This window comes from Procambarus clarkii, chromosome 79 (assembly GCF_040958095.1).
Source record: "Procambarus clarkii isolate CNS0578487 chromosome 79, FALCON_Pclarkii_2.0, whole genome shotgun sequence".
Classification (NCBI taxonomy): Eukaryota; Metazoa; Arthropoda; class Malacostraca; order Decapoda; family Cambaridae; genus Procambarus; species Procambarus clarkii.
In genome coordinates this window covers 23,224,674-23,239,721 of record NC_091228.1, presented here as the reverse complement: position 1 = coordinate 23,239,721, position 15,048 = coordinate 23,224,674, and the positions used below count along the sequence as shown (strand labels likewise).

General features: G+C 48.3%; 1 protein-coding gene across 1 annotated transcript in view; it reads left to right on the top strand.

Annotated features, from left to right (window-relative positions):
• The window catches only part of LOC138357726 (RNA exonuclease 1 homolog), a 67,320-nt gene that overhangs the window by 25,248 nt on the left and 27,024 nt on the right, over positions 1 to 15,048 (top strand). The window contains exons 6-7 of the mRNA XM_069314718.1: positions 2,209 to 2,347; positions 8,459 to 8,579. Coding sequence (XP_069170819.1) covers positions 2,209 to 2,347; positions 8,459 to 8,579 — 260 coding nt within the window. The remainder of the gene's footprint in view (positions 1 to 2,208; positions 2,348 to 8,458; positions 8,580 to 15,048) is intronic.

Genomic DNA, 15,048 nt, shown 5'->3' with positions numbered 1-15,048 from the left:
TTCTCATCCCTAGGTGCCCTGTAAGTACTTCCCTTGGAGTCTTAAGGTTATCTTCTCTGGGGTTTTTGGGTTCTCACTCCCGTAGGGGTTGCTGTCGCTTGGCATTGTCCTCGCCCTTTGGGTTAATGGGGGTCTTGGTGCTTTCATTTGGCCCTGAGTAGGGAGTGTTTGTAGTTGGTTGTGGCGCACAGTGCTGAGCAGCTCGTATACCTAGCAGCAGCCGTGTTTCTCTCGTCTCCTGTTGTTGTGTGCTTTCGGGGTTTTGTTTTCATTTCTTTTCGAGTTCTTTCCTGACTGGTGGAGGGCTGCCTGGCTTCTGATTAAGTACACCTAGGTTCCTTTTGGTGGTCCTCCTCTGGGCCCCCGAGGTTGCACGTTTCACAGGGGTCAGTTTGCCCAGTTATTGACAGGGTTTGACCAGCCTTTGAAGTACCAGTGCCTGGGCTTCCAGTAGGGACACATTAACCTGCAGGCCCTGGAAAGCCCCATCGGGGCTGGGGTTACTATGGATATGGCTTCACGAGTCCCCCTCTCGCATTATACGAGTTTGAAGGGTGTTCGTATCCCTTGTCTCAGGGTGACAATCATCTGTTTGCCTCCGTCATGCTGCTTGTTGAGTTAACACACCTTCAACCCAGAGTCATGCAAGACGTTTCTCAATTTGCCAATTCTTCTTTGAAAGGTCTTAGGGGTCAAGAAGCTGTCACGTTGCATGGTAGGTTTTTGTTGTTACAACATGCTAGGTGGTCGCCTGCTCTAAATGTCCTGGCGCTGTCCCGTTTTGGACCAACGCCCCCAGACATGGGGGCGTTGGTCGCTTCGGCTTTGGTTCAGCCCGCGCCCTCGAGCCATTCCCTGGTTGGCGTGGTTCTCCCTGCTCCTTTACCCCTGCTGCAGGAGGGAATAAAGAAGCAGACTCCAAAACCCTCAGGAGCTGAAACGCCTGAGGGTTTCGGAGTTTGGGCAGGGTTTAGTTAGGATTGAGACTCGGGCAGCTCTGGGGGTTGCCCCCATTCATTATGATGACAAAGACTTTTTGAGCCTGTTCCTCCTGCCGAGGCTTCTGGGTCTTCCCAGCGGATCCCCTTCTTTGCTGCCATTCTTTTGGACTCTGCTTTTTCTTCGAGGGGTGAAGGACGTGGAGGATGACTCTGCCCCGGAGCCTGGAATGGAGGCTACCAGGGCTGGAGGGAAGTCATCTTGGGGCTCTTGGGCCCTGTTCGATCCTGCCTGGGCCTTGGTGCCCTCAGGGCGGGGTTTGCTGTTGTAGGGCTGGGGTTTTCGTATTCCCCCTACCATGTACGAGTTTGATTTGAATTCGTCCCGACCCCCTCCCCAATTAAGGGGGGTATCTAATGAACATTCTGGTTCCTTCCTGGCCATGTGTGGCTTTGGGGTGCCTGTCACGGCCATCTGTCTCTTCTTCGTCTTGAGACCTGTGGTGCTGCCGCCTCCTGGGTAGCTCCTTCCTTTTACTTATCTTTGGGTAGTTAGCTTCAAGGCGCCGTCAGGGCTTCCAGCAGAAAACCAGCATAGAATGTAATGTAACACCATTTTCTGGGTGAGCTTTGGAGACTCCATGACAACCCTTCCCTCTCTCCCTCCCTTTGGTCAGCGATTTTTCATCATTCAAGAACTGGAGTGGTGGGCTGCCAGCTTCCCCCTTCACATGAAGAGATGCTTGTTTGGTTTCTTTCTATGGGAGTTATTTTGATCTTTTTCAGATGTAAATTGCACAGGTATCCAGACAGTGGTCTGTTTTGATTCACCTGCCTTTCTGCTCCTTCTCAAGTTGATGGCAATTATGTGTCATCAATGGTGCAGGGAGGTGCAGGAAGTAAATGCTCATAGGCCATTGCTCCCTGCACCTCTCTGAGACGGCCAGGTTCTGGCTCGTAGTCCCCCGGTTGCCAGTGGACTCCTGTGACTGATGACCACAAACTAATATAGCATACATCAGTTCGGATAGCTTCAGGGAGCCTCCGGGGATCCACACAGAACATGGCATTTCATTACTTTCAAAGTAGTTTTTTTTACACAGTATATTATTTGGTAATTATAGGGACCTATAAGTAAAAAGTAATTTTCTTAAATTTGTAAAGTGAAGAACTTCATAAGACAGAAGTGGTCTTGTGACTCATCAGGAACTTAATGTTAATAATCATCTTAGATTTTGTCCTAATTTTTCTATATTTGTTGTTCATTTAGGTTTTCTGGAATTAGTGAGAGTGACATGCAGGATGTGAAGACAACAATAAGAGATGTCCAAGCCGCCTTGCTCACACTCTTCTCAGATAAGACTATTCTCATCGGCCACAGTCTCGAGTCCGATTTTCATGCACTCAAGGTAAGGATATGTTCTCTGCTTGAATGTTGTGTGTGGCTCGGTGGTGGATGTCGTCCGTGGTGGATATAGTCCGTAGTGGATGTAGTCCATGGTGGGTGTAGTCAATGGTGGGTGTAGTCAATGGTGGATGTAGTCCATGGTGGGTGTAGACTGTGGTGAGTGTAGTCAATGGTGGATGTAGTCCATGGTGGGGTGTAGTCCATGGTGGGTGTAGTCCATGGTGGGTGTAGTCCATGGTGGGTGTAGTCCCATGGTGGGTGTAGTCCATGGTGGGTGTAGTCCATGGTGGGTGTAGTCCATGGTGGGTGTAGACCATGGTGGGTGTAGTCCATGGTGGGTGTAGACCATCGTGGGTGTAGACCATGGTGGGTGTAGACCATGGTGGATGTAGACCATGGTGGGTGTAGTCCATGGTGGATGTAGTCCGTGGTGGGTGTAGTCCGTGGTGGGTGTAGTCCATGGTGGGTGTAGTCCATGGTGGATGTAGTCCATAGTGGGTGTAGTCCATGGTGGGTGTAGTCCATGGTGGATGTAGTCCATGGTGGATGTAGTCCATGGTGGGTGTAGACCATGGTGGGTGTAGACCATGGTGGGTGTAGTCCATGGTGGATGTAGTCCATGGTGGATGTAGTCCATGGTGGGTGTAGACTATGGTGGGTGTAGACCATGGTGGGTGTAGACTGTGGTGGATGTAGTATATGGTGGGTGTAGACCATGGTGGGTGAAGACCATGGTGGGTGTAGTCCATGGTGGATGTAGACCATGGTGGATGTAGTTCATGGTGGGTGTAGTCCATGGTGGGTGTAGTCCATGGTGGATGTAGTCGATGGTGGATGTAGTCCATGGTGGGTGTAGACTATGGTGGGTGTAGACCATGGTGGATGTAGTTCATGGTGGAAGTAGTCCATGGTGGGTGTAGACTATGGTGGGTGTAGACCATGGTGGATGTAGTCCATGGTGGATGTAGTCCATGGTGGGTGTAGACCATTTTGGATGTAGTCCATGGTGGGTGTAGTCTATGGTGGATGTAGACCATGGTGGATGTAGTTCATGGTGGGTGTAGACCATGGTGGGTGTAGTCCATGGTGGATGTAGACCATGGTGGGTGTAGTTCATGGTGGGTGTAGACTATGGTATGTGTAGACCATGGTGGGTGTAGTCCATGGTGGATGTAGTCCATGGTGGATGTAGTCCATGGTGGGTGTAGACTATGGTGGGTGTAGACCATGGTGGATGTAGTCCATGGTGGATGTAGTCCATGGTGGGTGTAGACTATGGTGGGTGTAAACCATGGTGGGTGTAGTCCATGGTGGATGTAGTCCATGGTGGGTGTAGACTATGGTGGGTGTAGACCATGGTGGGTGTAGTCCATGGTGGATGTAGTCCATGGTGGATGTAGTCCATGGTGGGTGTAGACTATGGTGGGTGTAGACCATGGTGGATGTAGTCCATGGTGGATGTAGTCCATGGTGGGTGTAGACTATGGTGGGTGTAGACTATGGTGGGTGTAGTCCATGGTGGGTGTAGACTATCGTGGGTGTAGACCATGGTGGGTGTAGTCCATGGTGGATGTAGACCATGGTGGGTGTAGACTGTGGTGGATGTAGTCCATGGTGGGTGTAGTCCATGGTGGGTGTAGACCATGGTCGGTGTAGACCATGGTCGGTGTAGACTGTGGTGGATGTAGTCCATGATGGGTGTAGACCATGGTGGGTGTAGACCATGGTGGGTGTAGACCATGGTGGGTGTAGACCATGGTGGGTGTAGACCGTGGTGGGTGTAGACCATGGTGGGTGTAGACCATGGTGGGTGTAGACCATGGTGGGTGTAGACTGTGGTGGGTGTAGACCATGGTGGGTGTAGACTGTGGTGGGTGTAGACCATGGTGGGTGTAGACCATGGTGGGTGTAGACCATGGTGGGTGTAGACCGTGGTGGATGTAGACTGTGGTGGGTGTAGACCATGGTGGATGTAGACTGTGGTGGGTGTAGACCATGGTGGTTGTAGACCATGGTGGGTGTAGACCATGGTGGGTGTAGACCATGGTGGGAGTAGACCGTGGTGGGTGTAGACCATGGTGGGTGTAGACCATGGTGGGTGTAGACCATGGTGGATGTAGTCCATGGTGGGTGTAGACCATGGTGGGTGTAGACCATGGTGGGTGTAGACCACGGTGGGTGTAGACTATGGTGGGTGTAGACCATGGTGGGTGTAGACCATGGTGGGTGTAGACCATGGTGGATGTAGACTGTGGTGGGTGTAGACCATGGTGGGTGTAGACCATGGTGGGTGTAGACCATGGTGGGTGTAGACTGTGGTGGGTGTAGACTGTGGTGGATGTAGACCATGGTGGATGTAGTCCATGGTGGGTGTAGACCATGGTGGGTGTAGACCATGGTGGATGTAGTCCATGGTGGGTGTAGACCATGGTGGGTGTAGACGACGGTGGGTGTAGACCACGGTGGGTGTAGACCACGGTGGGTGTAGACCATGGTGGGTGTAGACTGTGGTGGGTGTAGGCTATGGTGGGTGTAGACCATGGTGGATGTAGTCCATGGTGGGTGTAGTCCATGGTGGGTGTAGACCATGGTGGGTGTAGTCCATGGTGGGTGTAGACCATGGTGGGTGTAGACCATGGTTGGTGTAGACCATGGTGGATGTAGACCATGGTGGGTGTAGACTGTGGTGGGTGTAGACTGTGGTGGATGTAGTCCATGGTGGGTGTAGACCATGGTGGGTGTAGACCATGGTGGGTGTAGACCATGGTGGATGTAGTCCACGGTGGGTGTAGACCATGGTGGGTGTAGACCATGGTGGGTGTAGACCATGGTGGATGTAGTCCATGGTGGGTGTAGACCATGGTGGGTGTAGACCATGGTGGGTGTAGACTGTGGTGGATGTAGTCCATGGTGGGTGTAGACCATGGTGGGTGTAGACCATGGTGGATGTAGTCCATGGTGGGTGTAGACCATGGTGGGTGTAGACCATGGTGGGTGTAGACCATGGTGGGTGTAGACCATGGTGGGTGTAGACTGTGGTGGGTGTAGACCATAGTGGGTGTAGACCATGGTGGGTGTAGACTGTGGTGGGTGTAGACCATGGTGGGTGTAGACCATGGTGGGTGTAGACCATTGTGGGTGTAGACCATGGTGGATGTAGTCCACGGTGGGTGTAGACCATGGTGGGTGTAGACCATGGTGGGTGTAGACTGTGGTGGGTGTAGACCATGGTGGGTGTAGACCATGGTGGGTGTAGACCATGGTGGGTGTAGACTGTGGTGGGTGTAGACCATGGTGGGTGTAGACCATGGTGGGTGTAGACCATGGTGGATGTAGTCCACGGTGGGTGTAGACCATGGTGGGTGTAGACCGTGGTGGGTGTAGACTGTGGTGGGTGTAGACCATGGTGGGTGTAGACCATGGTGGGTGTAGACCATGGTGGGTGTAGACTGGCGAGTGTAGACCATGGTGGGTGAAGACCATGGTGGGTGTAGACCATTGTGGGTGTAGACCATGGTGGGTGTAGACTGTGGTGGGTATAGACCATGGTGGGTGTAGACCATGGTGGGTGTAGACCATGGTGGGTGAAGACCATGGTGGGTGTAGACCATGGTGGGTGTAGACCATGGTTGGTGTAGACCATGGTGGGTGTAGACCATGGTGGGTGTAGACTGTGGTGGGTGTAGACCATGGTGGGTGTAGACCATGGTGGGTGTAGACCATGGTGGGTATAGACCATGGTGGGTGTAAAACATGGTGGGTGTAGACTGTGGTGGATGTAGACCATGGTGGGTGTAGACCATGGTGGGTGTAGACTGTGGTGGATGTAGACCATGGTGGGTGTAGACCATGGTGGGTGTAAACCATGGTGGGTGTAAACCATGGTGGATGTAGACCATGGTGGGTGTAGACCATGGTGGGTGTAGACTGTGGTGGATGTAGACCATGGTGGGTGTAGACCATGGTGGGTGTAAACCATGGTGGGTATAGACCATGGTGGATGTAGACCATGGTGGGTGTAGACCATGGTGGGTGTAGACTGTGGTGGATGTAGTCGATGGTGGGTGTAGACCGTGGTGGGTGTAGACCGTGGTGGGTGTAGACCGTGGTGGGTGTAGACCGTGGTGGGTGTAGACCATGGTGGGTGTAGACCATGGTGGGTGTAGACTGGCGAGTGTAGACCATGGTGGGTGAAGACCATGGTGGGTGTAGACCATGGTGGGCGTAGACCATGGTGGGTGTAGACTGTGGTGGGTGTAGACCATGGTGGGTGTAGACCATGGTGGGTGTAGACCATGGTGGGTGTAGACCATGGTGGGTGTAAACCATGGTGGGTGTAGACTGTGGTGGATGTAGACCATGGTGGGTGTAGACCATGGTGGGTGTAGACTGTGGTGGGTGTAAACCATGGTGGGTGTAGACCATGGTGGGTGTAGACCATGGTGGGTGTAAACCATGGTGGGTGTAGACTGTGGTGGATGTAGACCATGGTGGGTGTAGACCATGGTGGGTGTAGACTGTGGTGGATGTAGACCATGGTGGGTGTAGACCATGGTGGGTGTAGACTGTGGTGGATGTAGACCATGGTGGGTGTAGACCATGGTGGGTGTAGACTGTGGTGGATGTAGACCATGGTGGGTGTAGACTGTACTCACCTAGTTGTGTTGGGTGGTGGGTGTAGTTGGTACTTACCTGGTTGTGCTTGAGGGGGTTGAGCTTTGGCTCTTTGCTCCTGCCTCTCAGCTGTCAATCAACTCTAGTAATTAATCTGTTTTACCATTTCTTCAGTTTGTCCAGATCATCCTGTAGCCTCTTTCTGCTCTCCTCTGTCTTAATCCATCTCATAATTTTATCATCATCAGCAAACATTGAGAGGAATTAATCTATACCTTCTGGAAGATCACTTACGTACAGTATATCAGAAACAGGATAGGTCCGAGTACAGAACCCTGTGGGACTCCGCTGGTGACAACATGCCAGTCTGAGGTCTCACCCCTCACAGTAACTCTGCTTCCAGTTGTTTAGGTACTCCCTTATCCATTGGAGCACTTTACCACTTACTCCAGCTTGTTTCTCCAACTTATAGGTGCTCAGTGGTGCTAGATGTACTTACCTAGTTGTGCTTGCATGGAATGAACTTTGGCTCTTTGATCCTGCCTTTCAACTGTCAATCAATCTGTGTACAGATTCTTGAGCCTATTGGGCTATTATCAATCTGCATTGGAAATTGTATGGAGTCTGCCTCCACCACATCACTGCTTAAAGCATTCCATTTGTTAGCTAGTCTGACACTGAAATAATTATTTTGAATGTGTCTGCGGCTCATTTTGGTACTAAGTTTCCACCTGTGTCGCCTTGTTCGTGTTCCACCTGTGCTAAATAGTTTGTCTTTGTCCACCCTGTCAATTCCTCTGATAATTTTGTAAGTGGTAATCATGTCTCTTCTTATTCTTCTGTCTTCCAGGGACGAGAGGTTTATCTCCCGTAGCCTTTCCTCATAGCTCATTCCTCTCAGTTCTGTGACCAGTCTGGTGGCATACCTCTGAATCTTCTCTAACTTTGTCTTGTGTTTAACTAGGTATGGACTCCAGGCTGGAGCTGCAGCTACAGCCTGGATGTGTGTAGTGAATGGTGCCAGATGCATGTAGTTCAGGCCAAATGAATGACGTTTACCCAGATGTAAGTGTTCGGAGCAGTTAGATATAGTCATGCCTGATGGATGTAGTCCTGTTAGGTGGATGCAGTCGTGGTCAGCTGTACCTTGTAGGTACCTGATGGATTTGGTCGGGGGGCAGATCGAAGCCATGCTCCACCTGTAGCATACCATTTTCTGTATATATTCTTGTCCTGCCCATACACTGGGTACTTACCCTCCATGCTTCCCCTGTAGAGTGCCTCTTCCTGTATATATTCTTGTCCTGCCCATATACTGGGTACTTACCCTCCATGCTTCCCCTGTAGAGTGCCTCATCCTGTATATATTCTTGTCCTGCCCATACACTGGTTGGCTCTCCTGCCTAATTATGCCTAATATTAAAGCTGTCTCAGTTTTAACTTGTACATATTGAAGAGTTCCAATATGATATTAACGAGAGTGCTTGTCATCCCTCAGCTGATCCATGAAACAGTTGTGGACACCAGCGTTGTGTTCCCACACAAGATGGGCGCCCCTTATAAGCGTGCACTTCGCAACTTAGCGTCAGAGATTCTTAAAACAATTATTCAGAATGATGGTAAGATCTTTTGTGTTTATTATTTTTTGCTTATCAGTAGTAAATTTATCATATGTATATTGAATCACTTTTGGTTAATTCTCACTTAGATTTTTAATGCAATGCTCGGAATCTGTGTTTTGTTGAAAGAGGAAATCAGTCGTATCTTTCATTCTTGTGTCTTAAATTTAGTTGTCTCCAGCGTAACAGGGTAGTTTTATGAGAAAATATTGGGGCAATATAATAGGATCAAAGTCATATTCGTGAACTTGCCAGTCACAAGCACTACTGATTAAACCATGACGAGATACAAGTGTCCCAACCTGAAGCTCACTACATGGAGCACATGAAGGTTGGAAGGCAATATCCTGCATGCCTGGCGAGTCCAGAGACGTAGGTTTGATCCCATTGTACTGCCACAATATCTTCTCATATATATATTATGCTCTTGTGATTTCATTGTGCTAGCTAGTTCTAGGTAAAGAAATGTAACAAGAAAGGAATACATTTAGTGTTAGGCCTCGGTGCAAGAAGATGCATCCGGTCTTTTATACATACATACATACATACATATATATATATATATATATATATATTTTATATATAAATAACAGATAGATCAGTCTATACAGTATCTTATATTAGTGGTTTCAACAGCTCTTTGAAAAGGTATCTTAACTTTTCTTGCCATCTGAGATGCCTTTGAAGGATTTCAAATCAAAGTACACACTCAGGCTAGGGAAAGTCAGCAGGGACTACAGGGACAGTTGCCAGAGGAAGCAGGTCAGCAGGGACACACTTCAGGGTACCAAAGTACACACTCAGGCTAGGGAAAGTCAGCAGGGACTACAGGGACAGTTGCCAGAGGAAGCAGGTCAGCAGGGACACACTTCAGGGTACCAAAGTACACACTCAGGCTAGGGAAAGTCAGCAGGGACTACAGGGACAGTTGCCAGAGGAAGCAGGTCAGCAGGGACACACTTCAGGGTACCAAAGTACACACTCAGGCTAGGGAAAGTCAGCAGGGACTACAGGGACAGTTGCCAGAGGAAGCAGGTCAGCAGGGACACACTTCAGGGTACCAAAGTACACACTCAGGCTAGGGAAAGTCAGCAGGGACTACAGGGACAGTTGCCAGAGGAAGCAGGTCAGCAGGGACACACTTCAGGGTACCAAAGTACACACTCAGGCTAGGGAAAGTCAGCAGGGACTACAGGGACAGTTGCCAGAGGAAGCAGGTCAGCAGGGACACACTTCAGAGTACCAAAGTACACACTCAGGCTAGGGGAAGTCAGCAGGGACTACAGGGACAGTTGCCAGAGGAAGCAGGTCAGCAGGGACACACTTCAGGGTACAAGAGCTGGACGTTGACTCAGCAAGTCGATTATATAATTGCCATTAAGTAAGCTTTTAGTTCCATAGTTAAAATAGAGAACCATCCTCCTGAAATTATAGTACTTACAGTAATTATTTGGTGGAAAGTAGGAATTTGTAGTAATGGACCTCCAGTAAATCACTTTTTGTACTTTTAATTTTATATAATTTGGAAAACTAAAGCTAAAAAAACACACCTAAACATTCTTATTGTTAGTATATCTGTACTGTATTAGGCTTAATTTGGCATGTACAGTATTAGGCCTAGGATTGCAGGGTTAGGTTAGGTCTTACTTTCATGTTGCAGTTACAAAAAATTCATGTTCTTCCAAATTGAAGAATACAGGTCAACTTTGTGGTGTTCCATCACAACATATTGGTACTTGCCACCAACCAGTTAATATAAGTACAGAAGCCTAGTAAATACATTTGATGCCATGAGTGCATATATATTGAAACTGAGATTCCAGGCATCATTGGCAGCAGCGAAACATGGGAATGAGAAGATATAATTGACGGGAGAATATCATGTTCCAGGGTACCACCCACTTTTTAGAGAGGAAAGAACAACAAGAGGAGATGGGATGACACTATATACCAAAGAGGACCTGACTGCACAATGAGGAATTAAACAACATGGGACCCTCAGAATCTGAATGGTGCAATTTTCTAGCACAGAATGGTAGCAAACTGACAGTGGCAGTATGCTACAGGGCAGACACAGCTTCGGAAGAAGCTACAGATCTTCACAATGTGCTAAATGCGGCTGTTGAAGCCCAAGTTCCTATAATGGGGAACTTTAATCCCTGAGATATGAGAGTGGATTAATTTAACTTCACAAGCAGAGAGAGAGAACAATTTCTTGACCTGGCACAGGACTCCTTTCTCATGCAGCATGTGACAGAGCCCACCCAAGGTACAGCATTATCATTGTAGTTCTTGTACTAACATCAGAAGAGGGCGTGATCAATCAAATCCAGGTAGAGAGAGAGAGCTCATCATTTCATGTTACCACAATATTCTAACCTGGAATATAATTATTGAAACCTATTTAAAGGTCCAGGATGATGACTTTCTTGGCTACCTGTGAGGAAACTTATGGTAGAATGAGACAGGAATGGTAAAATACCTTCTGATGGGAGTTAATAGATCAAGACATGGAAGCTTCATGGGAAACTTTCTGAAAGGTCATCACTGAAACTGTAAAGAATATGTACCGAGAAGGAGAAGGAAACACATAAGAACCAGGTGGATGACGGGGGCAGTATAAAGAGCTATAACAAGACTGGTATAACATACCTCTTGAAGAAGTATGAGTGCATCACCAACAACATATATTATGAGATATACAGATGGGCGTTAAATTCATATACTCAGGAAATAAGATGAGCCAAAAGGAACTATGAAAGAAAACTTGCTCAAAATATAAGAAGTCTCCAAAGTGTTATGTGTACACAAGAAGTAAAACAAAGATGAGACTCGTTGGGATCCTTAAAAGACGAAACCAACCAAGTTACAATTGATAAAAGTGCAGCCAACATTCTGAATGAATACATTACATGAGTGTTAACACTAGAGACATTAGACAACATACCTTGAGTTGCTTTCGGGGCTTAGCGTCCCCGCGGCCCAGTCCTCGACCAGTCGTCCTCGTTGCTGGACTGGTCAACCAGGCTGTTAGACGCGGCTGTTTGCAGCCTGACTAATGAGTCACAGCCTGGTTGATCAGGTATCCTTTGGAGGTGCTTGTCAAGTTCTTCCTTGAACACTCTGAGGGATCGGCCAGTTATGCCCCTTATGTGTAGTGGAAGCGTGTTGAACAGTCTCAGGCCTCTGATGTTGATAGTTCTCCCTCAGGGTTATCCCAATACCCCAGACAAATGTTTGAAGCAGGGCAAGAGACTGAATTAAAGGATATTACCAAAACATGCAGGAAAAGCATTGACAAAGTAAAGGAGTTATAACCCCAGATGGAATTCTTGAGGTTATCTTGAGATAATTTCGGGGCTTTAGTGTCCCCGCGGCCCGGTCCTCGACCAGGCCTTCACCCCCAGGAAGCAGCCCGTGACAGCTGACTAACACCCAGGTACCTATTTTAGTGCTAGGTAACAGGGGCATAGGGTGAAAGAAACTCTGCCCAATGTTCCTCGCCGGCGCCTGGGATCGAACCCAGGACCACAGGATCACAAGTCCAGCGTGCTGTCCGCTCGGCCGACCGGCTGGGAGCCGACCAAATCCAAAGTTGAATTAATCCAAAGTTCTAAAGGAAGTGGCAGATAAGCCGTGTCCCAGGTTGGCCACAGTGTCATCAAGTTTAATCAGCCTTCAAGCTGCTAAAAGACCTCTCATACTCTTAAGTTTGTGGTTCTGTCCGTGGATTTTTCAAATTTGTCTTGGACGTATATTCGGGCTCGGGCCATTTAGACGATCCTACAGAGCACTGGTGGCTCTTTACTTTGTGAACGTTCCTGGTCTGTGCTGGGCTTGTGTAGTTTTAGGGTGGTATTCTGTGGGGAGCCCCATCGGCTCCCTGAAGCTATCAAACTGACATGTGCCATATTAGTCTGCTGCCATCAGTCCTTGGAGTTGTATGCCTCATGAGGGCCACGAGCTGGAACCTGTAGCCCTCTCAGAGAGGCGCAGGGAGCAATGGCCATATGAGCTCTCTAAATATAGGGTTTGTCGTGTCTGCCATCGCCCGGGGAGGGCACCCAGAAAAGTAAGCGAACAAATACAAACCTCTAACTAGTGAAAATTGCAACCTATGTCCGAATAAAGCTAAAGAACTCCCCCCAAAAAGAAAATAAGGAAACAATCAATTGTCATCCAACTAGCACGCATGGTCGGGGGGAGGGGAAAGCCCGCTCAGACGAGCCGGCCGTACCACCCTAGTTCGTTGACTGATGTGCTCATGTCCACAAGTCTCCTCTGACCTCGAATTATTGTCTGGCTTTGGCATTTGTGGCTTTGCCAGCTGTGTGTTTGGTGGTGGCCAGGTGTTCTTTAAGTATACTGGGCTGCATGCTCCTAGGGCTATGCTCCCTAGGGCCAATAAAGCACTCAGGGGCCTGACAGCTGAGTGGAGAGCGCTTTGGATATGTAGTCCTCAGGTTCCGGGTTCGATCCCCGGTGGAGGCAGAAACAAATGGGCAGAGTTTCTTTCACCCTGATACCTTTGTTACCTAGCAGTAAATAGGTACCTGGGAGTTAGACAAGCTGCTACGAGCTGCTTTCTTGGGATGCGTAACAAAAAGGAGGCCTGGTCGAGAACCAGGCCACGAAGACGCTAAGCCTCGAAATCATCTCAAGATAACCCGGTAATTACTTCCTTGCATGTCAGGGTTACCTTCCCTGGGACGTTTGGGTCTCACTCCCGTTTGAGAGCTTCATCGCCTGGTGGTATTCTCACCCTTGGGGTCCGCCAGGGGTCTTGGGCTTCCCGTCTTGCCTCTGGTAGGGAGTGGGTTTCTGCTAGGTGGGGCGCACTGCGGCCAGCGTAGCTTCCATTCAAAAAGGTAGGAATCCCAAAACAAAGTACAGCTGGTTAAAAATTGCAAACCGAACGAGCAAGCAGAACTCCCCAATCAGAAAACAAGCAAGCATAACACCGCAGCCGCCGTATCCTCTGTCTACGTGGCTCCCTCCTCCTCCCTTTGAGGGGGGGAAGCGTAGGTCCCAGACCTCCCGCGCCAGCTAGCCGACCCCAGTTCTGAGGCTGTTGTGTTGAGTGACGGTTTGATCGACTGTGGCTCCAATCCTTGAGCAGTGCTGCTGTGTGGTGGTGTGCGTGAGCCAGATGTAATTCAAGAACTACTGTACTGGGGCAGCACGTGCCTAGGATGTGGATTAAGAGCTTGGACACGGGGGAGATACCAGATACGCTTAAAGCAGCAGACATAGCCCCTCTACACAAGGGAGGGAGCAAAGCATTGGCAAAGAATTATAGACCAGTTGCACTAACGTCCCACATAATAAAAGTATTTGAGAGAGTGATCAGGAGTCAGGTCACTAGATTCATGGAAACCAATGATCTCCACAATCCAGGCCAACATGGATTTAGAGCGGGAAGATCATGCCTCTCACAGCTACTTGACCATTACGGCAAAATCACTGAGGCACTAGAAGAAAAACAGAATGCTGATGTGGTATACACAGATTTTGCAAAGGCATTCGATAAATATAACCATGGAGTGATAGCACACAAAATGAGGTCAATGGGAATAACTGGTAAAGTAGGATGCTGGATACTCAGTTTTCTGTCGAACAGGACACAAAGAGTAACAGTCAACCATATAAAATCGAGTCCAAGCGCAGTTAAAAGATCTGTACCTCAAAGTACAGTCCTTGCACCACAGCTTTTCCTTATTCTCATATCAGATATAGACTCAAATACAGGGCACAGCTTTGTATCATCCTTTGCAGATGACACAAAAATCAGCATGAAAATTACCTCTGCTGAAGACATTGAAAAACCTACAAGCAGATATTAATAAAGTTTTTGACTGGGCAGCAGAAAATAACATGATGTTTAACAGCAATAAATTCCAGGTACTCAGATACGGTAAAAATGAGAACCTTAAACATAATACAGGGTTCAAAACACAATCGAATTTGCCCATAGTAGGAAAGCAACATGTAAAGGATTTGGGAATAATGATGTCTGACGACCTAACGTTTTGGGCAGCATAACCAAGCAAATATTGCGTCAGCCAGCAAAATGGTAGGATGGATTACGAGAACTTTCAAATCCAGGTATCCCATCACAATGGTTGTACTCTTCAAATCATTTGTGCTGTCCCGTCTTGAGTACTGCTCAGTACTCACTTCCTCCTTCCAAACAAGAGAGAGTGCAGAAATAGTGGGAGTACAGAGAACATATACGGCATACATAGACGCAATAAAGCACCTAAATTATTGGGATCGTCTCAAAGCCCTCCAAATGTACTTGCTAGAAAGATGACGAGAGAGAGAGATCAAATAATATACACATGGAAAATACTGGAGGGCCAGGTCCCAAATCTACACAGTAAAATAACAACATACTGGAGTGAATGATATGGAAGAAAATGCAGAATAGAACCAGTGAAGAGCAGGGGTGCCATAGGCATAATCAGAG